Source organism: Anastrepha ludens, chromosome 4, assembly GCF_028408465.1.
Source record: "Anastrepha ludens isolate Willacy chromosome 4, idAnaLude1.1, whole genome shotgun sequence".
Classification (NCBI taxonomy): Eukaryota; Metazoa; Arthropoda; class Insecta; order Diptera; family Tephritidae; genus Anastrepha; species Anastrepha ludens.
Genome location: NC_071500.1, coordinates 77,489,523 through 77,516,694, shown reverse-complemented (window position 1 = coordinate 77,516,694; position 27,172 = coordinate 77,489,523). Strand labels below are relative to the sequence as shown.

The 27,172-nt window shown below is 38.5% G+C and overlaps 1 protein-coding gene across 1 annotated transcript in view; it reads right to left on the bottom strand.

Annotated features, from left to right (window-relative positions):
* Window positions 1–1,986: 1,986 nt before the first annotated feature.
* The window catches only part of LOC128861722 (Krueppel-like factor luna), a 30,750-nt gene continuing 5,564 nt past the window's right edge, over window positions 1,987–27,172 (bottom strand). Inside the window, exons 2-3 of the mRNA XM_054100068.1 lie at window positions 22,313–23,457; window positions 1,987–3,617 (exon numbers count right to left, since the gene is read on the bottom strand). Of these exons, the coding sequence (XP_053956043.1) occupies window positions 2,047–3,617; window positions 22,313–22,964 (2,223 nt within the window). The 5' untranslated portion in view covers window positions 22,965–23,457 and the 3' untranslated portion in view covers window positions 1,987–2,046. The remainder of the gene's footprint in view (window positions 3,618–22,312; window positions 23,458–27,172) is intronic.

The window sequence follows — 27,172 nt, the reverse complement described above, 5'->3', positions numbered from 1 at the left end:
ATAATGAAACTTTTAAAAATAAGAAAAACTGGATGCATTGCTAGTTTGCACTAACATTTCTGAAATTACATTAATTGTTTTAATATTTCGGAGCAGTTTGAGAAATTGCAATTTAAAATTTCTTAAATAAATTATTATTTCTTAGTGTCAGGGCAGCTAATACCTGTAATTGTTGCCTGAAGTCCATCTTTTTCTGACAAACTATCCAATAAGCAAATCAGCTGTTCACTAACCCGCGTAACAACCGTTTGCCACACTACAATTTTAATCGGAATTAACGGCGCGGTAGTCGCGATTAACGCTGCCGACTGTTTAGGCTATTACTTTCTCTGTCTATTAAACTATAGAGCGAGCAAACTAAACACTCTACAGAGAAAGTAATAACCTAAACAGCCATATCCATTTCTAACACTTTCTTCGTTACACGAAAAAAAGGTTTCGGAGCAAACATTGGTAGTGAATGAAAAATCTACATTTTGCACGGCTTTTGCCACCTTGCTAGAAACACATGCAACACTAACACCTGCTTTCTTTATTTATATTATTTTGATGATCGCATGATGTGCATGATATTTTATTTATTTCAATAAGATTACACTTGACGTTCACGCAAATTCGGTCAAAGCGCCGTGGCAAAGTGAATATTATTCCGTGAGTTGAAAAACTTGCCTTAGTGGCCAAATTGAAAAATGCACTCCTTGTGCCTACACATATGTGGTGCGTACATAGGTACATAGACATTTTCCAGCGCTGCTGTGTAACATAAAATTGATGTTGCTATGGACGGCAGCTACTTAATCAACCGAAAAAAAGCAATGTGTGTAGAGAACTTGAAACAAAATCCTAATATCCGCTAGCCATTCGATACGTATTTAAAGTACATGAATTATAAAAATAAAGTAGGTAGTAAAAATGCCAGATTCCGACTTTTCCCAATTTTCCAATCGTCTTTGTAATTTTCTTTATAAGCCAGGTTTTCTTCGAATTTTATCGGTTTTAATTTTGTAAGTTATTTGAAGTTGAATGTATGTATGTATTATTTTGTTAAATTGCTATTCTAGGTATATTATTTTGATAATAGTTTAGTTAAAGTTTATGCATTTAATATCAAGTTTATTTGCCTCCTTGGTACTAGCATGCATTTTGCTTTACTTTTAAAATATATGTATATGAAATACTCTAAAAAAATATCAACTGCTTCTCATGCCTTCTATTACATTATATACGAGTATATTGTATATACATATATATGTAAATTGTATAATCATGTATGTATGCAAATGTACATAAGTACCTAAGTATATATATGTATGTATATATAAAACATGCGTGAAAATTGGCTTTGATCTTAACCGAAGATCTCTATAATCTCAAATAATCGGCGCTTTGAATTCCACTCAGCTAATTGAGCCTACTTAAAGTGTTTCTGTTTGTTGATTTGTGAATTAACTATACTTTTCGCTTTTAATACATTGCACTACTCACTGGGTTTTTAATAACTTTGTGGTTGTTAAATTTTCACTATGAATATATCAAATGCTCACCTACCTTAAGTGCCAACATAACACACTTTCTAATTTAAATCTCTTATTAATAAATCCTAATAATATTTTGTTGATAATAATTTCAATATTAATAATTTTGTATATATATGTCTATATATATTATATATATATATAGATATATAGAATTTCTACTTATGTTCCATAATATTCGTTGCATGGGATTTTTACTTAAAGTTGGTAGGTTTTGTATTGTTGCTTAATTGCTTTTCGCAAAATTTACAGCTTCTGCTTATTTTTTCTTCCTTTACGTTTTCCTTTAACTATCGAACTTTTTCTATAGAAAAACTACTTTTACGTGTTTTAATCTTAATTACCATATCGAATGTTAAAGTTTTGAATGCTTCTTGCTTTTTTAATGTTTTACAAAAAAAAAAAAAAAATTCATGAGTTTTGCTTTTGAAATTATCTTACTGTGCTCTTTTGGGCATAACCCTTCAAATTACCGTTATTCGTTTTATTTCTTTTTCTCAGCTCTCGGCGGCTATGCTACGACAATATCTTCGTCGTTGTCATCACTGCTTTGAACGGTTGGTGACTCGCCTTCTTCGCCTTTGCCTCTATCGCCTGTGCTATTACCCCCGTACAAATCTGCTGCGTCTTCGATACCCATGACATCCTTCAGACATGATGACTCCAGATGCTTGTTTAGGTAAGACTTCAGAGCGAATGTTTTGTGGCAACGTTTGCATTCAAAATTTTTGTCGATCGAATGCGTTTGCATGTGGGCTCGCAAATTCGAACGGTCAGCGAAGGCTTTGCCACAGTGCGAGCAAGCATACGGTTTCTCCCCGGTGTGTGAGCGCAGATGACCTTGTAGCAGCCATGGTCGTGAAAATAGTTTCCCGCAAATGTCGCAACTGTGCGAAAGTTTGTGGGTCAGTAGATGCATGGCAAGAGCTGGCATGGAAACATATGCTTTGCCGCAAGTATTGCATTTTTTTGCCGATTGAGAATCGAGCGAGCGGTGCGTTTGCTTATGGCGTGAAAGATTGCTAGAAGTCGCGTACTGTTTGCCGCACTCAGAGCATTTGTAGCTGCCACGTTTCTTTTTCACATAGGAGTCGGTGTTTGTGACGTTGGAGTCAAAAGTACCAACTGTATGTGATTCTATTGGTTCTTTGCCACAGCGGCTCGCTTTGGTGCGACCATCCAATATATTAAGGCCGAGTTTGACGGAATGACTTATTTTTGCATCGGATGCTTCTTCAGTTGGCATTGTCGAAGAACGTCGTGTCTTGTATGCACCTGGCTCATCGATCCATAACTTAAGTGTTGGTTGATAATTCGAGTTAGAATGGCCCGAGTCCGAGGAGGATGACATATCTATGTCAATATCAGATGAATGATCTGAATTTGGTGGAGTTAACGGCGAGCAGTTTTCTGAGTGATCAGGCGTGTTTGCGCCTGTGTGACTGTCGTATGAGTTGCTGTTGCCACTGGTTATATAACGTATTTTTGACGGACCTTGATCAAGGGACGCTGCCGTGTGTGGCGGCGTTGGGACCTCTTGTACGGTGAATATGGTAAAATTATCCGCGGCAATTGTGGCAGCACAGAGTGGTGGGGGAACGACTCTCTGCTGTTTGGAAGCACTGGATATCTCATGCATGATGGGTTTTTGTTGTGTTTGGTGTTGGAGTTGATTTTGATGGTGCGTTGTGCTGTTGGGGTTGTGGTTAGTTGACGACTCCTGATGCAGGATGGTGACGACGCAAGGCGGGGTTAATGGCGGTAGACTTTGCGATAGTGAAAGTAGATCGTGGGCTGCTTCGGTCTCCTCGATACTGCGTTCGCGATAAAATGCCGGCAATGTTGGTTCCTGTTTGATCATAAACGATGGCGTGTGACTCGAAGGTTGACTGGTATTGAGGCCGCCTGCAGGTGGTGCATAGAATATAACTTTTCCATCTTCTGTGGGCGAACGACCGCCAGGGGCTGATAGAGGAGTTGCACATTTACCGGATGAGATGTTGCTGGTATTAGAGGTGTTGGAGTTGTTATGCCTGGCATTCCAATTAACTACGTTACGACGTTGTTCCAGCTTTGCAATATCTATAATTAAAAGTGGATACCAATAAGTTTTAAGTTTGCCACGATACAGTATTAGTAAGTCATGATTAATAAAAGTAACTGATGAATTATTTTCACATATTATAAGACTATTCAACAGGTTTTTAATCGCTGTATAGAGGGAACAAACTGTATGGTCGATTATATGACTTAAGGGTGAACCCCTCCCACCTATAAGAACCCATCTGTTTTTATCATCGTCATGTGTGTGCCAAAGGGAGGTACTTAGGGTATACAGTATTACTTAGTGTAAGTATTGCAATTTTGTTCACGTAACGGTTCTATGCAATAGTAGAAAGAATCGGGAGAGATATGGGAATATGTACTCCAGAAGGATCAGAACGTCTGTCATTCCGTCCGTTCGATAACTTGAGTAAATATCAATGAATTTCAAAGAAACTTCTGTCAAATATTACTCTCGTCCAAGGTGAATTGGTATTAAAAATGGCCGAAATCGGTCAACAATAGCGTTTACCCGCCATATATCAATAATTTTCCAAAAAGTAAGAAAAAGTGCTATCTATGTTATAAAGATGCAAAATTCATCACATTAGGTACAAATGCAAGGCAAATAAAATTGTGAAAAATAAACCGTGCCACACCTACTACAAGAGCGGCTTAATAGAACTCGTCCGAACTTTGCTACATGTATTGCTCTTCACCTCATTTAGATCCCACATACATTAGTGCCTTTATTTATTATCTTTTTCAACAAGAATTTTGCTTTCCACAACAAAATAAAACAAACAATGTACAGTACTATGCCACGTTCAAACGCCAGAAAAGTTTTTAAGAGCAGCTTTTTCATGGGAGGTTTGCCATTGCCTGCCGAGCGGCAATGGTGTTTCATGCTTGGGGGTTTGAACCTGAGTACCACTGAATCGTAGTCACACACCAACGCATTCGACTACGGTAGCTTTCACTTGTACTCTCACCTTGCTGATTCTAGTTTCTATCTCAATTTCAAATCCACTCGAATTCACCATAGAGTAAACTAAAAAATACGAAAGGGACTTTCATCGGATCATATAAAGGGTTTTATAATAAGAGGTGTTTTTTTGATACTCAAAGAAAAATGCTATTTTTTAATATAAATGATCGGATGGTTATTTCATTATAAAGAGGAAGGTATGCCGTTAATAGTGGAAAATAACCACCACGACCACGCTTACAGGACAACATCCTTTTCATGAAATTTTCCTTATGCCCTATGTCCTCAATAGCCTCACGAATTCCATCTTTGAGGTATTGAATCGACCCTGGGCTGTTGGCGTAGACCTTCTCTTTCACGTGACCCCAAAGAAAAAGTCACACGGTGTTAAATTACAAGATCTCGCTGGCCAACTGTGATCATCTTTTCGAGAGATAACATGGTCCGGAAACTTTTCCCGTAAAAGATCAATGGTTTCGTTACTTGTGTGGCATGTAGCGCCGTCTTGTTGAAAATAAACGTGGCCCAGATTAATACCATCCAATTTCGGCCATAAAAAATCGTTAATCATCTCTCGATAGCGCAAACCATTCACCTGTAACACCTGTTATTGGAAAACCCATTATAGGAATACCACCTGAGTATATGGCGTAATAGTTATTAACAACACATATGAAATACCCGTACTGGTTCTTGAATATTTTTTTGAATACACACCAACTAGAACGGGCCACTTCGCATCAAACGGATTCGTCATCAACATCATCTTAAAGGAAATAGTGGGAAAGGTGTATTATCTGGAACCAAACTTGAACTTATTTACAGATGGTATGCAATGTGGTTAAAGGTTTAAGACGGAATGTGCTAGAACTCTTCATTAGTCAGAAATCAAATTATTGTACTATAAGGTCAAGAAGGTTAACATTTACTCCGGTTAATACCTTAGATTATTATTATTCGGCCATAATGCAACCTCTGATGATCTATTGTACATGACCGTAAGCTATAATTGGAGTCCCACCTCACCAAGAACTTTTACGTAAATATTGTATTAGTATACCTATGTGTTTAAATTCCTAATTATGCTAACATATCATTCGAAATAAAATAACAAAATTAAAAACTGATACAAAATCGAAATCCAAATTAACGAACTAATCAGACCTTCCAAAAGAAACATTAAGGAAAAATTAATAGTCTTGTGATACACTTCATTTGCCTAAGTTGCTAGCGATTTGAAAGTGTTAGAATAATAAGTTGTGTATACGCCATGTCGACGTGATAAAAAAAGTCACTACATAATGACAACCAACGCTTGTGCAAGGGATAACAAAAATTTGGTTCTGGGAAAATGCGACAGCAGCTTAAGTAAGCAAATTAAATGCATAGGTTGAAGTACCAAAGAATATTTAACGTGCCGCGAGGGAGTTCCGAAGTGGAGTGCTCTATTGGGATTCAGTTCTTTTTCCTTAAACGATTATTTTACACGAAGCGGATAGATGATTTTTAATACTTTTCCCATTCACAAATGGATGCTTCTGGTCAGCAGTAGAGGTCCGAGTGTAGAGTTAAGTCCAATAACAGTAGCTTGTAGTGGAATTATCCTCTTCGAATTCCATCGCGCTATTTGCAAAATCTTCTTGATTGACCAATTTTTCAACACCAGTTACCGAAACAATAAGTCGATTTAGGTGTCAATTCGGTCTGAAAATATTTCTTCGTGCCCAGTTTTGTGACACGCACATATGGAGCTTATTCTCGAAACTTGAAGGTTTCAGTTTTTGGGCAATTGAATCACATATTCGTCGGACTCCACGATTTCTATGATTGTGTAACTATTTTCCAAGGTTACCTTACCAGAACATGATAGGTAGTAGAATATGGTGGTTCAATTCTTTATTGAATGGACAAGGCTTAGTGTTTTGTTTATGGCTTGCCTTAGCCATGAATGAATAATAAATTGAATCCAACTGTAGTTGGCCTCTAATACCAGTATATAACTATTAAAAATTCGGCTTCCTTTTCCCAGAAGTGGAAATGAGTTTTTCATGCATCTTTATAATCGTATACAGGAAATCTAAAATTTTCATTTTTGATGATATCCCTCTCACCATTAAAGTCAACTCTACTCGTACACTTAGTAATGCAGGCTCTAGTGTCTTAGCATGAATGTTTCCATGTAACTGTCTGAATTTATTCTATGTCAGGGTTACATTTGAGGCATTGTTGTAATACTGAGAATTACCACCCATCTACACACAACTGCCTATGAATACATACACACATTTATATATAAGGCATTCACATACCAAAATTTGAGCACCGCTAAAGCCAAAGCAATGCGTAAAGTTAGGCAACTGTAATCTTTTCACGAGTGCTGAGAATTAGCAGATTGTTGGAAAATAAAATTATACCGAACATTTTTGACGTGGGTGAAAATTTAATTAAATTGCAAATATTTACCTACTCCAAGCATTAGTTATTATCAGAGATATTAAATATTTTATACACAAAAAAAAAGTTATTATTTTGTATTGTATTTAAATAGTTTTTGACTTTGTGTTTGTATTTTAAATACATTTTATAAAAAGTACTTCTTCTAATACTATATTATCTACTATCTACTACCATCCTATTACTTTTACTATTTTTTTCACTTTTTATACTCCCGCGCACCTCTGTACAAGGGCATTATTTTTTTTGTTCTTGCAATGAATGAATGTAACCTCATAAAGTAATCGAGAAAGATATAGGCATATTTATATGAAAATTTTTACAATGGTGGGAAAAGTCGATATAGCCATGTTTGTCTGTGCGTCCGCCTGCCCATCCTTTCGTGAGCAAGATAATGATACAAAATTAATAAATGTACACATTTACACATTTTACTCTTTATCCAAGATGAGTTGGTATTAAAAATGGACGAAATCGGTCAATAACTGCGCCCACCTGCCATAAAACAGCGATTTTCAAAAAATAAAAACCGTATATCTCTGTTATACATAAATAAATAAAATTATTCAAAATGACTTAAAAAATCGCCACCCTTAGTGAGAGAGGACACTAGCCTTGTTTTATCCTCTTCTTTTTGGAGTTTGATCTTGAAATATTACTAACAAGTGCCGATAACGCAGGTAATGTGAGGACCACCTCTTTAGCCTCTGTTGGAGAGTAGATTTTTCGATGTTAACAAGTAGCATGTAATGGCTAACTATTTTGAGAGCCTTATACAGATCCAATGCTACTTGGACTGTTCTCTCACAGTAATTTTTAATCGTATTAGATCCGAAACGGTGGACTGTTGACTGATTTTGACCGAAGGTCAGTCATAATTTAATAATATTAGAGTTTCTTATAGTTATGTACATATATACCATAAGTACATACATAAGTATACGTGAGCGGTCACGGATGTTTCTTGGAGTACCTCCATCGCTTTCACATGGAGGACGATGTGTTATGTTCAAGCTGCAACAATGCAATAGAAGGCGCGGAGCACGTGTTCTTCTTCTGTGATCGTTTTATCGACTACATTTGTAATCGCGCACTTGTGTCTGGCGGACTTTTTAAGTGAAATGCACAAGGAACGTGGCGGGCGATAGTTCACCGTTTTAAAAACAATTTAAAAAAACTCTGAATCATTTTTGTTATAGAAAAAAAATTTAAGAAAAAAAACCCTGAAGCTTGCGTGCATGTTGCAACACGGGGAATAGCTGTCAGGGTACAGCCATAAAACATTTTAAATTTCCTACTCCTGGGGTAAAGTTTAAGAAAAGATCATTAACATATCTAAACCTCCGAAGTAACTTCTATTATTCTAAATGCTTCATTACGTCACCTCAATTAGTGAAGTTGGGGGCTTACTTACTAACATTGAATTGGCAGAGAAAAAACTACTTGTTAAGTGCTCTACGATATTTCATCAATCAGAGGTATTAGAGATATATCACACAGACCACCGATCTTGACTAATTTTGTGTTTGTCTTGCAAAAAGAGAAGTTTAATACATATAGTTAATTATTAAATTAGGTGAACTAGTTGGTACGACGAGGAATGTCATGCTGCCGCTAAAAGAAAGGATGTCGCCTATGGAGCCACGCTGCGATCGGGCGCAAAGAGAGCCATGTGGGATCGCTACAGAGAGCTAAAAAAGGAAGAGAGACGTATTATCTGAAAGAAGAAACGAGAGGCCGAATACGTGAGTGCGAGGAGCTTGAGATGTTGGCCAACAGGAACAACGCCCGAAAATTTTACCAGAAAGTTCGGCGGCTTACAGAAGGTTTAAAGACCGGGGCGTTTTCCTGTAAGAACAAAGACGGCGAACTGGTGACTGACGTACAGAGCAATCTTAAATTATGAAGGGAACGGTGAAGATCCCGATACCCCAATCGTTGACGACGGAATTGTCGTTCCGCTACCCGATCATGACGAGGTGAGAATAGCAATATCACGGCTAAAGAACAACAAAGCCGCGGGCGCCGACGGACTGCCGGCTGAGCTATTCAAACATGGGGGCGAGGAGCTGGTAAGGTGCATGCATCAGCTCCTATGCAGAATATGGTCGGATGAAAGCATGCCTGCCGATTGGAATTTAAGTGTGCTCTGCCCAATCCATAAGAAGGGCGATCCTGCAATCTGTGCCAATTACCGCGGGATTAGTGTTCTAAATATCGCCTATAAGGTTCTAGCGAGCGTATTGTGTAAAAGGCTGAAGCCCACCATCAACCAACTGATTGGACCTTATCAGTGTGGCTTTAGACCTGGAAAGTCTACCATCGACCAAATATTCACAATACGCCAAATCTTGGAAAATACCCACAAAAGGAGAATCGACACACACCATGCTTTCGTCGATTTCAAAGCTGCATTCGACAGTACGAAAAGAAGTTACCTGTATACCGCTATGTCTGAATTTGGTATCCCCACAAAACTAATACGGCTTTGCAAGATGACGTTGCTCAACACCAGCAGCGCCGTCAGAATTGGTAAGGACCTCTCCGAGCCGTTTGATACCAAACGAGGTTTCAGACAGGGTGACTCCCTGTCGTGTGACATCTTTAACCTGATGTTGGAGAGCATGGCACGAGCCGCAGAACTTAATCGCTCAGGCACAATATTTTATAAGAGCGTACAATTGTTGTCGTATGCCGATGATATCGATATCATCGGCCTTAACAACCGCGCTCGTAGTTCTGCCTTCTCCAAACTGGATAAAGAGGCAAAGCGAATGGGTTTGGTGGTGAACGAGAACAAAACGAAGTACCTCCTGTCTTCAAACAAACAGTCGGCGCACTCGCGTATCGGCACCACGTCACTGTAGACAGTTATAATTTCGAGGTTGTAAAAGACTTCGTTTATTTAGGAACCAGCATTAAAACCGATATCAATGTCAGCCTTGAAATCCAACGTAGAATCTCTCTTCCCAACAAGTGCTACTTTGGACTAAGTAGGCAACTGAGCAGTAAAGTTCTCTCTCGACGAACAAAACTAACACTCTACAAGACGCTCATCATGCCCGTCCTAACGTATGGCGCAGAAGCTTGGATGATGACACATCCGATGAAGCGACGCTTGGAGTGTTCGAGAGAAAGATTCTGCGCTAGATTTTTGGACCTTTGCACTATGGCAACGGCGAATCAGGTTAAAGGAGGTTGGCCCCTGGAGGAAATGTCTCAAGAGACATGGGTAAATTTTTGCCAGTTCACACTGTATTTCTCTGCACTTCGGACAGATCTCTTTAACCGCAAACTGGAGTTTGAGGGTGGTGCCAGGGTAATCTTTCGAAGTTGGCAGGATTGGGACGAGGATAAAATCTGCACCGAAGCTGGCACTTCTGTCTTCACTGGCGGCTTGAAACTGCCGAATAAAGCTCGTGTTTCTCAGACAGAAGTTTTTGCGATCCTGCTGGTATGCATTATGCTTAGGGAACGTGTGCAACTAGTCAACTCCCGTAAGGAGGAGATTAAATCTACATGGAAATGGACACAGAGGGAAATGATGAGCTTACCAGGAAGGGGACTGAGGAGGTTTCAGAGACCACCTACCCGATCATTGGCATCCCCCAGATTGTTATTAAAGAGGAATTGCACATCTTATTTCTCAGGAAAGCGCAGAGCTCAGAAAGTCTTGGGGACTCCACGCCCTTCAATTTCCAAACTAGTAGCTGTGTTTACCGGTCATTGGTTAATAGCACGCGAAAAAGCTAGGTTTACCATTTAACGCCCATTGCAGAGGCTGTGTGGAGCTTTCAGAGAAGGGGACTGCTGAGCACTTTTTCTGTAAAATCCGGGTTTGGCAGTTACACGATTAAGGTCGCTGGGTGCTTCTTTCTTCGACAGCCTGGGACATTGCGTCGACCTAAAGCCCAACAACATTCTCCATTCATTCAACAGATTTGGTTGGCTGTTTATATCTTCCTATTGGAGGTTCCATAATGGTATCAAAACGGAGCTTTAGTGATATTTGGGGAGTGCCAGAGTGGTAATTCAACCGTTTCACCTACTTGACATCTTCCTATTTTGTTGTTTTTTGGTTAAGTTGATTTGTTTATGGAATAATATCAAATACGCATTTGTAATTCACTTTAGCAGCTCTCCTTCTTGTTCTTGTTCTTTCCTTTTTATTATTATTAGTTAAAATTTGTGAGCTAAATATTTAAGGTGTTAGCCCACACTTAATTCTCGTCTTTCGTTGAGGATATTGTATAAAGTATATTTTACAATGAAATAGGTTAGCATATTTTGAAAGAAGTGTCAATTTAGAGGATCTCAATAGTGTCTGTCAAATCGCTGGCACAGTTTTGCATCTAGCAGGTTGGTAAAAATTTAGTTAGTAAAATAAGAGTAAGTTGCACATCATGGGGAAACCCTATACTAAGAAAAGGTACAATTATCAAACTTGCTAAGCCTTTTCCCTACCAGTCGCCGCCTGTGAGTTTAAAAATATAAAAATTGGCAATTGGGTAGTGTGGGAGGAAGGGGAAAAGGAGAAATTAACGAGAAACCTTGAAAATATAATTGAAGCGCATTACATAATGCGCCCTGTGCTTGGAGTGCAGAAATAAATTTTTTACAGTAGTTCTTTAGTTCTTCTTCTCGAAAATGTCATCTATAAGTATTATATATGTTATCAAGGAATAAAGAAAAATAAACACTTTAACAAAATTTAAGTCAAATGGAGGTATACGCTGTACAACAGTATCTCATTGCAGCCAATACCGTTGGCATTATACTCGTATCCTCCTTATTATGAAATATGAATGAAAAATTTGTCTGCTTAACAAAGATGCACATAAGAAGCAACATTTTCTATCTATAAACCAAAATACACAACACTTTCTTGTTGATATAAAGCAAAATTTTGTAGAAATCACCCAAAGCTAACTTTGTGGCTTAAGCCCCCATCAAAACGAAAGCAAAATTTAAAAAAAACGGTGGCTAAATTCTTATTTTCTGATGCTGTCCCGGATGTCAAACTGATTTAAATTTACAATTGGCCATTCCGCAGGAAAATACAATACATCCATACATATGAGATTTGGACGTGACCGTAATAATTCATCAGCGAGTCATAAACTATCTGGACGTACAATAAAATGCCAGATTGCTAACTCAAGAAGCTGTACTATGTATGACGGCCTGACATTCCAACCATTCCTGCGCCACATTGCGGCGATGTAATCAACAGCTTCAATGCAATGCCTAACTGCAAATTGTCATCGTTGTTATGAGCAACACACACATATGCATGTATGGAAGGTACATACGTTTGTAAGCACAAATTATATTGTAATCCTAAACAATTTCATTCCAATCCTATTGCACATAGAAGGCAATTTGCTTGTTGTTGTTAATATTGGCAAAAATCGACAAACAAAAAACAAACAGTCGTTGAATATGCATACATATATGTATGTGTATATAGTAGCTGAAGTTTAAGGTCTCTTTGAATATTTTCGCCGCTGATGGACTATGGTTCTCCGTCAATGTCTTTAGCGTATGAGTGCAGACTTAATCCCACAGTTCCATATCAGTCATCCATATTGACCCCTTATATGGGTCTGATCACTCTTTTATGAGTAGGGACGCTCTATGAACAGGCTCGCTTGAAGAGGCGAAACGGTGCAAGGTACGAGCTAAATCAAAAAATTATCGATCTTTGTCTCTGTGGTCTCTGTGACATTTCAAAATTTAGTTGTCTATAGATTTTGTTCGTGCCACTCTGGAATTTGGACTACTTTCTAAACTATTTATTATGTTCCTAACCTCACCTAGGACCTAGGAAAATATTTTTGTAGAACTAAGATTTAAAACTGAAGTGATATTTTGTTTTGTAAACATAGTTTTAGATTTAAAGGTAAATTAATATTTTGGTATTTTTTTAAATTTACTAGATCTAAGATTGAAAAGATATTTTTTTGAATTTTTATGTAAATGTTAGTTAGTGCACTTGTTAGTTAGTGTACCTGAAATCTAAGCGAAAACATATTTTATAATGAAATTGCGTTTATTACAAATGCTGTGCTCTTCTCATTCTAATAACGGCAGTTGTATTCGAAAGATTTCCTATTTAGAGTAAAAAGTGTTAAAATAAACTAAAAATATTGGAAATCTATACAAAATTTTCGAAAATGCATGCACCAGAAATATTCAATTGCAACGTAATCGACTTAAAGGCTAGCCAAGGACGAACGATAGAATAACAAAGTTGCAAGCAGAGGCGATACCGTGTGCAAACGAATCGTTCGTACAACCCAATAATACCCGCTGTGTACCAGAACTTTTGCTTATGGCTAGAGTTGGAAAATACTCAATAAAAAAACACATTCCAACGTGTTTAGTTGAAGATGAGCCCATAAAATTGTCGCATTCGGGATCGGAAAATCCACATGTCGCTATGAAGCAGCCGATGCATCCAGAGAGAGTGACTGTTTGGTGCTGATTTTGGTCGACTGGCATATTGGACCGTCGGTATAGTCTACGGCGTCACATTTAATATTTTGTCAACTGTCCTTGAAAATCAAATAATCAACCGAAACGGAAATGCCAATTGACAGCCTATCAGCAGCGATTTGCGAGAGATGATTCAATTGTTGAAACACGAAATCGAAGTTAATATTGGTGAAATATTTACTAAAACTACCTGAAAATGCACTGCAAATTGGCATAACGGCTACAATAAAACCAGTGCAACTAAGTCAATAGAAGTGATATAGATTAAAATATATGTCACGTTTATTGGCCAGGTTAACTCTTTCCACTAAAAATTATTACAATGAAATATATTCATGCGCCTTTTTTCATACTAAATTATGTTCCAAGCACAACATGGTTGTAGACTTCAGCAACCAAAAGTTTTTCCCAAATTCTAATCCCTAATTGGGGGGTTAAGCATGTTGCTAGTTTTTATTTCATTTATTCAACGCATTTATTTGTTACAATTTTTGAAGATTAAGGGCAATGATGAATCAGAAATCAAATTTAATTGAATTTAATCATTTGCATATTTTTGGATCTATTTGAAGTGGCTTGTTTCTAAAATTCTTTGGAAATACATTTTTGCAAAATCTTGGCGTATCTATTCACTTCCGAATTCTAAAATATCTCGTTTACCACTTATTTATATAAGCATTGAGTAGAGCTCAATTAGATCGATTTTAAAAAACCTTATAATTCCATTTGACATTTCTTTCAATGATATATGTATGTATGCATATGAAACTTTTTGCTATAATACTGTATTACAGCATACATCTCTGGAAGTTCTTCTTTGAATTTAGTAGACCTTATAAAGTAAGATGGCACACAAAGTCACACCCCAATTTATATTTTTTACTGTTTATACTGACACCCTCGCGGGTGTCACTCAGCAACATGCGCGTGCACATACATATACATATATGCTCAACCTAAATACGTATATACGAGCACATAACTAAATTAAAGTTGTGGGTGGTTCGCTCTCTAGTACGCAATTTTCATTCAGCTATTGTTGGGTTTCTGCACCCGTACCATTTTGATTAGAATCGGTGCTAAATTTGGTTAATAAAGCAATTCGTATGCGGGTGGTTCTTCATCTCGTGAATATACCATGCCCCTATACTAGAAAATATACATACACACATGCATGCATTTATTTGAATATACATACTTATATGTATACTAGACAGTTATATATGTATGTACTATATGCACATGCAAAGAACTATAATCACTCCTTTGCACAATAAAGCAACAAATACTGTTGGTAGGCTGTTACTCTATGGTGGCTGATAGAAATAAGCGAAAGCAGCTGAAATTTTGCCACAATTCACTCTCGGTAAATGTTTTATTGTTGATTTTGTGCAGAACTGGGCGCTCGGGGCGTTCAAAGTCAATTTGGTGCGTGACGCGATTGCTATGATAGGTGCAGATAACCACGTTCTTGTGTCAGCAGAGATATTACTGTTGCATCCCCTTGGCGTTGTGAGCTCGGCTGCCGCCCTCGGCAGAGACCATCTGTAACTATCACCCTCAACGAGATCAAAATAACCAAAAGCTTGCATTCACGGGCAAAAATGAAGGTGTACAAAAATATATCAATATATACATACGTAAGTACATACGAGTATATGTACATATGTATATGTGTATGGGAGAGTAGAGCGTCCGCGAGCATTTGCATGCAGTTAAGGCTAATGTACGAATACTTAGTTGCGATTATTTACTATGCAGCTGTGAAAATTTTAAGTGTATGCGAATATTCCGCATAATTTTGGAGGTGATTAAAACTGCGTTCAGCCCATACATAATTGTGCCGTGCGAAGCCCGGTGAGCGTGCCTTGGAGTGGCCTAATCTCTGCACACACGCGCTTCGTGTGAAAGCAAATACTCCTTTCGCACCGTTTGGAACTTTCCCCCATTCCACATGTAACTATTGAATGTGGATGTTGGATATATTCATGAATGAAACAACACCCAGTGTAGGATAGAGGTGGGCAAATTTAAAACTATCCAATTATTAGACTTTGTGGAGAACTAAATTCACAATGCAATCACACTCCCAGCAGTATAAACTTGGTAATGGTATGGCTTTAAAATATATATGCATTGACGGAGCCTCCTGTGGGCTAAAGGAAAGTACGAAATGCCGGAGTTTGAAAACCAGATGTTTGCCAGCACTTAATATTTCCAAAGATTCTACCAGAAGCTCGAGCTCACGAGGAGTCGCTGGTTGTGATTTTCCAACCAACTATAACGCAATCACACTATTAAGTTTGAAATCCATTACTGAATTTCTTTTTCCGCGTTTACTCTTGGCAAAATGCTTACGCGCGCTTGTAAACGATATGCTGGACAGTCATTTAGCCAACAATAGACAGCTGTTGCCCGTGCATAAGTTGCGGAGCGGTCTGAAGTTTGTTACACTTCGAGTGCCGGACCCTGTATATTATTTCGCATTTTGTGAAGCGGCAGTATCTGTTAAGAAGAAGTACTTAACAGTCAGGTCTCAACGGCTGAAGATCAGTTCGGATTAAACCACGAGCGTGTATTTGGGTCTTTGGCTATTACAGTTAGTGCTTTCATAAACTATTTTAAATTTATATTTTTAACTTGCCGATAGGTAAGCATGTAACGAAATCCAACTTTATTTATTTATCGGACCCTTTTTAGATATGGGTAGACCTACAATCAAACCTACGAAGACATTTATTTTAATTGCTCTTAAGAGCTAAATAAGTTTCACTACATTCCATCTCTTTATAAAATTGTTTTTTTTTTTTATCAATTACCATGTTTACTTGTTGACCGTACTAACAGTGCCGTGAATTCTCGAGCGTTCTGCATAAATTAAGCAGTATAAGCGAAATGTATTGAAAAATCATAAAAATAATTTTGAAACTGCTAGAAATAACTCAGCCGCTAATATTTCCTATTACTATTTTTCAAAATATTGCTGTTTGTATGCTTCCTGATTTCTTTATGTGCTGATTTGTAATCGTGTTGCTCACAATTTGCCTTAACGCCTCAGCCGCTAATATTTCCTATTACTATTTTTCAAAATATTGCTGTTTGTATGCTTCCTGATTTCTTTATGTGCTGATTTGTAATTGTGTTGCTCACAATTTGCCTCAACGGCAATTAGCACATGGCAGATAGATACATGCGCATGTATCATAATTATAGGTATATACATATATATATGATAATATAGTGAAACCTTTCTTAACGGACACCTTTATTAGATGGATACTTCCGTTGGACGAACAGTTTTTCCTATAAGAAGTTTTAGGCATCATCATCATCATATTGGCATTACAGTCCGGGGTGACCCATTGCCTCCTCTACAATACGTCTCCATTCTTCTCGACAGATTGAGACTCTCATCTTACGCATGTCGTCCTCTACGTTTCGCAACCATCGTCGCGTTTTCCGGCCTCTCCTTCTTGCTCCTTCAGGACTTGCTTCAAAAACTTTTTTGGTCGCTCTCTCACTGCTCATTCTTAGGACGTCTCCATACCATCGCAATCTTTGCGACTTTATAAATCGCGTTATATTTCGTCCCGCGATTAAAACAATATGCTCATAATTATACCGTATGCGGTATGTACCGTCTCTTATGATATAGGGCCGAACATTTTTCTTTTAAATCGCATCAGTAAATTCATGTCATTAATTTTAAGGACGAATGTTTCACAGCCGTAGGTGAGAAGCGGTCTTATTATAGTTTTGCACATCTGGAGTTTTTGTTCCTTTGATATCAATGCAGACTTCTTAAGTTTGATATGGCCAAAGTACTCGTATGAGCTGTTAGCTGCCTTATCTTGTATTGATAAGGACAGATCCCTATTTATGCCGAGTATTTCACCTAAGTCTTCTTCACTCCTAGCGATTTTTTCTGTTTGATCAGGTAAAAAAGCCAGTACGGGGAACGTGTTTTAGCAGCCGGAAAAAGTAATGGAAAAATCGAAGAAGGCTCTGTTGGCTATACCGACAATAGGGTTCCAGAAATGTTTAGAGAGCCGGATCAAACGTTGGAATAAGGGTATTGCAGTTGATGGGGACTACGGAGTACTTTGAAGGCGATAATATCACTTTTGCGGAATAAACTTGCATTTTGAATTTTGGGCAAGGCAATTCTTTGTTCTGAACGCACTTACGTTTATTCTTCCTCTTCTTTTTGTTTGTTTATTTCCTGCTCTGACGTCATGGCACATAGGAAGGTGCGTTCTTGTGTTCTATCAACCTCGATTTGATAGTATGAAATGCCTTTGAAAATAGCGTAGTTGAGTATGCACATATTTGTGTACATGTGTATATAATAATTCTCGAGTATGTGAATATTTTTATCCACACTGAATTCCTTATTGTTTTAAACTAAAAGGTGTTAGTATCTCATAACAGATGATACGAGTTTGGATACATAAATGAACCGCTGCACATGTTAAGATTAAGCAATGTGTAAGAGGGGAGTGTATGTGTAGTAGTCGCTTCAATGACCACTGGTAATTGCATTGCATATCTGGAATTAAATTTTGTATTTATGTGTATTAAGTCCTTAAATGGTATGCTAGAATAAAAACATGAGTATGCGGTTGAGATATCTGAATGAGTGTCCATTCGTATTCATTTGGTTCAGCTTCATTTTATGATAACTACCCTGCCGAAATTGGTCATAAATGTAATTGCTCAGTAGTATTTGAAAGCAATTAAAAGTTGAAGTGCTTATGGATTAAAAAGATGTTGGAAATGCAAAAATTTGAAAACTGCTATTAAAAAGCTTTTTATTTTAATATACCAAGACTGGGAAAGGTAGTTTAACTTTTTTAAACGAAAATTCAATGTGACTTTTTCCTACAATTCGATGGGCGCCTTATTCTTATGTATGTATATATTTGTAGATATGTATGTGTACATACATTTATGTACATATGAATACTCTTTGTTAGGCTAAGATTGCTAGTCCAATAGAATTCTCAACAAATTTTGGAGGCTGTTCTATGCAGTTACAACACCAACAACGCAATCACGACAATAAAAGCCAGTGCCATTATAGGAGTGAAATTTAGAGGACTAGTGGCAATAAACACACGTTTAATATGGTATAAAAGGCAACATATTGAGATAGAGGCAGTTTTGCATCACTTCGTAGAATGTCTCTCTTAAAATTAAGACTTTTCAATATTCTTAAGTAGAGTCGCTTTATATTTTTATGTGAATAAGATTTAAACTTATGATACTAAATTTAATTTTTTAAAGAATTTAAAATTTTTATGCGTTTGAGTAGGTTTCGATATAACTTTGAAATCTTGTTGCTGCAAAAACAAAACGAATACTGATACAGCAAGGGAAAGGATGGGCTAAAAAGTTCTTGAAAACTTAAATAAGGAGTAATTTTCGTGGAAAAAATGCTTCATTTTTCATAAATATGGTATGCAGCTTTCGCATTTCAACTAATATTCAAAATAGGCCATTACTAGGTTGTGCAATAAGATTTGCGATTCGATAAGAAAAACACAATTTTATGGTTTGAAATAGATTTTAGTATTCAGGTCTGTCTGAACATCAATGCGCTTGTTTCAACGAGTGAGAATTTGGAAGGGCTGCAAAAAACGCTTCCACAGCTATTTTGATCTCGTCATTTGATGAAAAATGCTTTCCTCGCAAGCATTTTTTTAGGTGTGGTAACAGATGGACGACACTACGGTCCAAATCTGTGGCATATAGTGGATGCTCCAACAATTCGAAATTTAATTAATGGATTTTAGCCATTGCCAAAATGCTTTTGAGACGGAACAATTACCTAGATGAAAAATAATTTTTTTCTTTTGCAAACTGGGTTTTTTTTCACGAAGTTAGTCTCTTGTTTTGTTTTAAGATCATGGTGATAGACCAAAGTTTCATTGATAGTGATGAATGGATGCACAAAATCAACTTTATTCTTTCGAATAAAATTCCTCTGAGAAAGTCGCATTCGAATGTGAAAATATTGCTTACACTACCCAATGAGATGCCTAGGGCTTTTACTAATTCTCTTTCAGTTACGCGACGATTTCCCAATACGATCTCCTTTATTTTTTTTACGATTTCTGGTGTTGTTGCTGTTTTTAGACGTCCTTGACGTGCATCGTCTTTAAGGCTTGTACAACCACGTTTAAATTCAGCAATCCATCTTTCCATCTAATGCTCTAATTGATGATGAAAAGCTTTTGCTTTGAAACCTTCCAAAAATAAAAATTCAATCACTGCACGATACTTGAATTTTTCCAAACTGTGATGCGTCGATACTAAATGGCCTGTAACCAAAGAATGAATAGACATATTGCATTGAAGCTTCACATACGTTTGTATGAAGAGTGCACTAACTTCACAAAACAAATATGTAGCCTAGTAGCAACGCCCTCTCTTTCGAGCCAAATTCGAACCAAAAAACTTATTGAACAACCCAGTATTGTTCATTCAGTCGACCCAAATTTTTCACCAAATAGTCATACTTTTACTTTTACAAGGTGGCACAAAATGAATCACCCAAGTTTGGTTTCGAATAACTTGTTTACTAAATAAAAAATCAAATGAATTTGGGTGATGCAAATTATTTTGACCTTCACCTGCTCCATTGCTTGTCTGTTTGTATACTGCAGCTGTCTAATTCAACATGGGCCATGAGAATTACCGCAACTGCTGGCATGGAAGCGCTTTTAAATTTACCACCGCTACATTAAGCAATACAAGAGGAAGCTACTATGCAGGCACTTTTTTTTCATATGAAAGAAAAACTTAAATCAGGAGATCATACTGGACACCTCAATATCTTGAACTGGGTTCAACGTGCAGTATATATGACCCAGACGAATGACCACATCCGTACTCTTCCCGTCTAGGTAGGAGTGGAACACTAGCCCAACTTCGCTAAATGATGACTCACAAAAATGGCATACAGATGGTTTCAAAACGATGCAGGGAATAGGAGCAAGAATAGTGGGGCCTAGAGCAAACAAATCCCTAACACCAAGTACAGATATCACGATTTTCCATGCGGAGCTCTTCGCTATAATGGAAACAGTGGGAATCCTATCCAAAAGAAGGTTCGACAAAGTAAAAATTAAAATACTTTCGGACAGCCAATCGATTCTCAAAGCTTTGAATAGCTTTACATTTAAGTCAAAAGTCGTAATAGAGTGTAATAATGCACTTAACAAACTGACCACACATAATCAGGTCTCACTGATTTGGGTACCAGGAGATGGGAGACAAGAAGGAAACGAGAATGGAGACTTTTATGTCAAAAAAGGGGGCAGAAAGGCTATTTATTGGGCCAACCCCATATTTCGGCTGTAACAAAAATAATATAAAACAGTAAACCCAAACATGGGCCCATACAAAAATCAGGGAACACTGGAACGGCACAAGCGGTCTTAATCACTCTGAAATGTTTTTGAACTTCAATACTAACAGAGCAAAATCTGCTCTAACCCTAGATAAAAAGGGCCTCAGATTACTCTGTGGAGCACTTACAGGCCACTTTGCTTGTAATAACCACTTAATCCTCAACTGTGAAGTATTAGGCCACAGGAGAACACAGAATCCTGGAACTCCTAGGCCTACAATTGCTCGCTCCTAAGGAGCTGCTTGGATTCCTTTGTGTACTAAATAATCCTAATTAAGCACTTAGGGGCGCACAATAGATCATAAAGGCCTTAGCCCAACCTGTACAGCCATAACATTACAAGTTTAACGAATGGCAAGATTTTGAAAACATAAGTCGATTTTTGAGGTATCTGAGTATTTATAATCTTCTGGAGTAACACTAAACATTTAAATCTAAGCAAATCTTCAAAAGATGCGAAAGCAATTTTTTTCGCAATCAGAAATGTGGTCATAACGTTTTTTACAGTAGACGTATCTTGCAATGTTATTGTACAAACCACTAAGTTTACTACGGCACAAATTTTAATTGTCTGATTTTAAAAATTCAAAATTGATTGACGAAACTGGGCATTAGAAAAATGATTTCAGACATTTATTCATTTTAGACATTACACTGACATTTTAAGCTTGTCGGATGAGAAAAATAATCATAAAGTGCCCCTAAGAAATTTATCACAAACATCAAAATACATGACCATTAGGTTGTGTGTTCTTTTAGATTTCTGGAGGTACTCTTTTTACCGAACATTTCTTTGATGGTTTCGCGTGATATGAACTCTGAGGAATTAAAGAAGTGCTCGATTGCTAACATTTCCCTATTCTGATTTACCTAATGCAGCCATGTAACGCGGTAACATCCCTGCCAGTCCCACTTTACTTTCCTTTACTTTCTGCACTACTTCTTTCAGTTTCTTTTTTTCTCTGAGAAGTCTATCATTCAACTAATTTTTCTCCGCACATTTGAGGAGAAAGATAAGTATTTGCTTTCTCATAAGTAAACAATGACGCATTAAAAGCGGTAGGGAACAAATGGCGGTTATTGCCATCATGTCAGAATAAAAACTTATCTGCCGCTCTGAATCGAAAAAAAACTGCAAGTCTCTCCAGTTGTGGAACTTACCAAAACGCCTATCTTAAATTCGAGGAGAAGCTCAGCCAAACATATGGGAAAGGGTATAGGAATGGCTTAAGAAAACACACTGCATAATTTCTATATGGTGATTATTTTATAAATTATGCTAACTAGTGTCACACGCAAAATCTAGCGGTAATTTTTTTACTAAACGTAGTAATTGAAGAGTTTCTTTAAAGTTTACTGCATTTCTATTTCCGTACTTACCTCCGCTGTCATGTGAATTTAGACCATTCAATACAGTTCCAGAAATTGGCGCTTCCACTAATACTGTCTCCGGAACTTCCATTGTAGTCAATGGTTTTCTTTCTGTGGCCGATTGTGCTGTAGCGGCACTGCGTCTTTGTTTATCTTTCGCATTCATTTCGACTAAAGATTGTGCGGCCGACCATTCGAGTCGTTTACAGACTTCTAAATCACTTGTTGCACCGTCCAATTCCAAATTAATGCGATCACCATTAACTGGGCCATTTCTCGGTTTCTGATTGCTACCACTCCCTCCCCTGATAGAATTGCTTCGCTTTGGTGTGCTCCGCGACAATGGCGGAAGTGATGCCAATTTAGATTTTGATTGTAATGATGGTATTGGTGAAGGCTTCACTGCACCTGTTTTTCGAACCACTAAAATCGTGGGCTGTTGCTTTGGAAGCGTTGGGGGTATTTTCGGCGTTACTATATGCCTTCCTTTACTCGTTGCGCTTACTGGTGGTCGTTGTGATCTCACAGGCGCCAGTTGGCGACTAGTTGATCGAGTCTGCTGATGCGGCGGCCATCCTGATGTATTTTGAGCATAGCAGAGTGTGACACCTGGTGTGATTATGATTTTGTTGCTTGAAGGTCGCATGCAATCGACGGACATTTTGTTGACAAAGCTTACTTGCTTCAGACGCTTCAGCAGAGGTCACAACTCACTTCTGCACACATACAATTGTTTGTTGTTTTTAGATCTGTTTGCTTGTGTTCGTATGGTAGTAGCCGGATTTTTATTTTTTATATGTGAACTTACTCTTAATGTTTAATTTATAATTTTCAAACGTTTTTAACGTCTCTAATGCTTCAATTAAACTTTTCATGCTAAATATAAATTTTTAAAATTTTCTTTTTGCTCACAGTTGAGTATTGCTTCGTTGTATCGTTGACTAAATATTTTTTTCTCTCTGAATTGTTGTCGTTGCTATTTTATGTTTTATTAATATTGCTTTTTATTAGGTTTTGTTTTTCATTAAATGAGTTAATTGTTCTTAAAATTGATGTTCCCATAATTTTTGGTAATTAATAGGATCAGTGGAAGGTATGCAGAGTGGTTAATTAGTTGACACGTTTGCAAGTACGTAATGTGATGGCCAATGGATCTGAAAGTATTAAAATAGATGTCTTCATGTAGTTATTGATGAAAAACATGTCTTCTAAAAAAAAAATAAATAAATAAATAAAAAAATGTGAGAGCACTCTACTTCAAAAAATACATAATTATTTGTGATTTGACACTGACAGCTTTTTTCCGCTCACAACCTGAAGGTATTGGAAAACCTGCACATGATTCTCGAGAAACAAAAGCTTCCGCAGAGAGTGAAAATTGTGCGTTTGAACGTCAGGGTTAGCGCAAGAAGTAAAATAAAATGATTTCTGAAGAAATTATTCGGAAATGAAAATAAGAACTCGAGCAATGGAGTACTTTTTTGTTTTTTTTAATGTCCTTTTTGTCCTTTTAGACATTAATGCCCTACCTCGTCGTGCCCAAACCACTTTTGCTTTGTTGTATGGCGTAGAAGCTTGCGATTTGGCAACTTTGGCTAAGATGGATCTAAAAATGTTGTTTGAACGGTTCCAAGGAATCGAAGGGAACTGCGCTTATTTGCGGCAAGGAATGCAACATGTAACTGAACGATGAACTGTGTGAGTAGTACAAATATATTGAGTTAGAGGGACTTTTCTTTTGAAAATACCAAATATAGGAAACTTTGACTCAGCCTGGTGTTTTAATTGAAATGTACTAGCACTAACAATCCCTTGGGGGAACCTCTTATCCCTATAGGGCGCGTCCCCCGGTGGTGAATAGGGGAACGCCTCCCAGGTATGGAAGGCAAGAGAATAGGACTCCCGCGAACCACACAAGTCGAATACGTAAATTTCGTTAAAAAAAACTCCCTCTACCCAAGGTGTAACGTGACCCGTGTCTATTGGGTGGGTTTGGCAGCCGGGGGATAAAATTAGGCTGTCTCTTAACGGAGCCCTCCTGATATCAGGCCGCCTCAGTTTGTAACGGTGGCCTTACCATGGTTTGGGGAGCTGCCATGGCGGACCGTTTATTTCCCCTATATCCTTATTGGTCACCGCACATGGCGACATGGGCAGGAAGGGAAGGTGACCGTAAGAAACAGAAAAATGAACAAACCACAAAAAACAAAAAAAATCGGATAACGCTACCAAGAAGACGGACAAACGGACGGACACAAACCCAAAACGGACGGACAAGCGGACGCACCCATTGACACAACAGATGGACAAATGGACAATACGGACCGACACTAACGAACTGAGGAAGTTGGGAAAGCTCTGGCCCCCAGCCCGCCATCAACCTTAAATCAACCATCTACATCCGCATCAGCGGAAGGCAAAAGCGTCAAAACGTTAAAAAAGGCCCGTGCAGGTATAGGCTTTACCAGAGGTCTCTGGCTATTCTTGGCAGAATAAGCAATAATGAGGCTGAAGGGAAAACTCATCCAAAGGACGCGGCTGATAAGGCAAGGTGCCAAAAGGTGGTCGATGAGTACCGGGCGTTCCAGGCCACCCAGAAGGCAGAAGCCGTGAAACGCAATCGTTCGCAGGACGAAAGCGACAAACGAAGAAGCACAAAGTGTCGGTTCACACCGCTTCAATACCAAAGTGCCACAGCCAAACGCAGATACAGGGTGATCAAGTACGATGATCAACTCTCTCTTAACTTCCTGCAAACAGTTGTGGGCAAGATCCAGAACGACTGGAAAGGTTTGAGGCTCAAACTAATCCCGGGCAGCGAAATCCCTCGACGGCCAAGGGCTCGCATCTGGATACCGAAAACGGAGTTCGAAGCTAAGCAACTAATTCCATACTTACAAGCACACAACCGCACTGTTCCAATGGATGACTGGAGCATCATCAAAGCGTAGGCCCCGCAAAAGAACAGTGTGCCCTTCCTTCTCCAAATATCGGAGGAGAGCAACAAGCCACTGGAAAAAGTGGACAACAAACTTCGGTTCGGCGTCAGGAAAACGCAACTGAAGATATTCCGCTCTGCAATTCTGGAGAATGAACAGGACGAAGTTGACGGCGCCAACGAGTTACTCACGGGCATGCAACTTGACGACGCCGCATCTACCAAAAACGATGGCGCTAACGAGCAGCACCCGGGAGTGCAGCTTGGCGACGCCGTCAAATTGTAAAACGGCCAGCATGGGTCTCAAAGTTGTGCAAATAAACCTGCAGCGCTCGCGGACTGCAACGGACAACCTAACTGTTCTCATCGCATTAATCCAGGAACCCTGGGTGCGGAGCACCGAGGTGAAGGGGTTTACTGGAAACAACCATAACCTTTTCTACAAACGGACTGAAGGTAAGTATTGTATTGTAGCTAAGAAATATTTGAACATATTTTAATCCCATCATATTGTTCACAGAATGTGACGGCTGTGGAGGTAGAAGCCACTGACGGTGTCGGCATCATACTGGCTTCCATCTACATGGCACATGATCGGCCAGCACCACCCGAGTAGGCTCGTCGGCTTGTGCGTGAAGCTAGAAATAAGAACCTGCTACTCGGATGCGATGCCAACGCAAGGCGCTCTCTATGGGGCAGCTCGGAAACGAACGAACGAGGTGAGTTTTTTTACGACATTCTAGAGGTAACACCCCCACTTTCACCTTTCCTAGTACGGAGTACTTTAGGGGATGGGCGGAAGTGATTGATGTTACGTTACTGTCCGAAAACAGTTCAGTAAGGGTAGACAGATGGAGGGTTTTCAACAAAAATTCTTTCTCGGATCACAGCTTGATCCTTTACGAGCTCGATCTGGGGGTGGATATACCCTTACCGTATCGAAACCCACTAAGAACTAATTGGAAAAAGTTCAAAAATGTAGTGAACAATAGGTTGGGAGGAATTCCGATCAGCCAAATCACTGTCACGGAAAACCTTGAGAGTAGGGTTACAACATTGGAGAAGACACTCAGTAGGGCCTACAAGACGTCGTGTTCAATTAAATATAGCAAAAAAACATATCTTCCCTGGTAGAGCAATGAGCTCTCGAAATTAAGGGAAGAAGCCAGATCAAATTTGAATCTCAGCTACTCAACAGGTAATTGGCAACTTTACAGATATAGTCGGAGACAGTACAAAAAGGCAACTAGGGCCGCCAAGAAGGAGAGCTGGAGAGATTTTTGTTCTTCAATCGAATCTGCCAGAGATTCTGCGAGCCTCAGCCGTATCTTGTCCAAAGATCATTCAATGGCTTCTTGGGTCAAGAAGCCAGATGGCACTCGGACTTCTACGGTAGAAGAGTCTCTAGAACTTCTCTTAAATACTCAATCACAATAGCGATGTTGGGAGAATTCGGCAAAGCCGTTATGACCCACAGCATCTTGCGGATGTAATAGTTACAAAAGAGAAGGTTGCATGGGCAATCAAATCGTTTTCACCTTTCAAATCTCCAGGCCTTGAGGGGATTTTTCCCAAGAAACTCTTGATAATATTCTGCCATGGCTAATGGAAATTTTCAAAGCGCGTCTAAACCTAGGTTATATTCCAAATAGCTGGAAACCTGTTAGAGTCATTTTCATACCAAAGGTAGGCAGAAGGGGACATGAATCAGCGAAGGAATTTTGGCCAATTAGGCTGTCGTCCTTCCTTTTAAAAACATTTGAACGACTTTTAGACGTACACATTAGAAGCTCGCTGGAGAGCTCTAGTATATCAATTGCACAACATGCTTACCTCAAAGGCAAATCGACGGAGACAGCGCTTTACGAGGTAATCCGAACAATAGAGGGGTCTCTGGCAAGCAAACACTACACCATGGCAGCTTTTGTTGA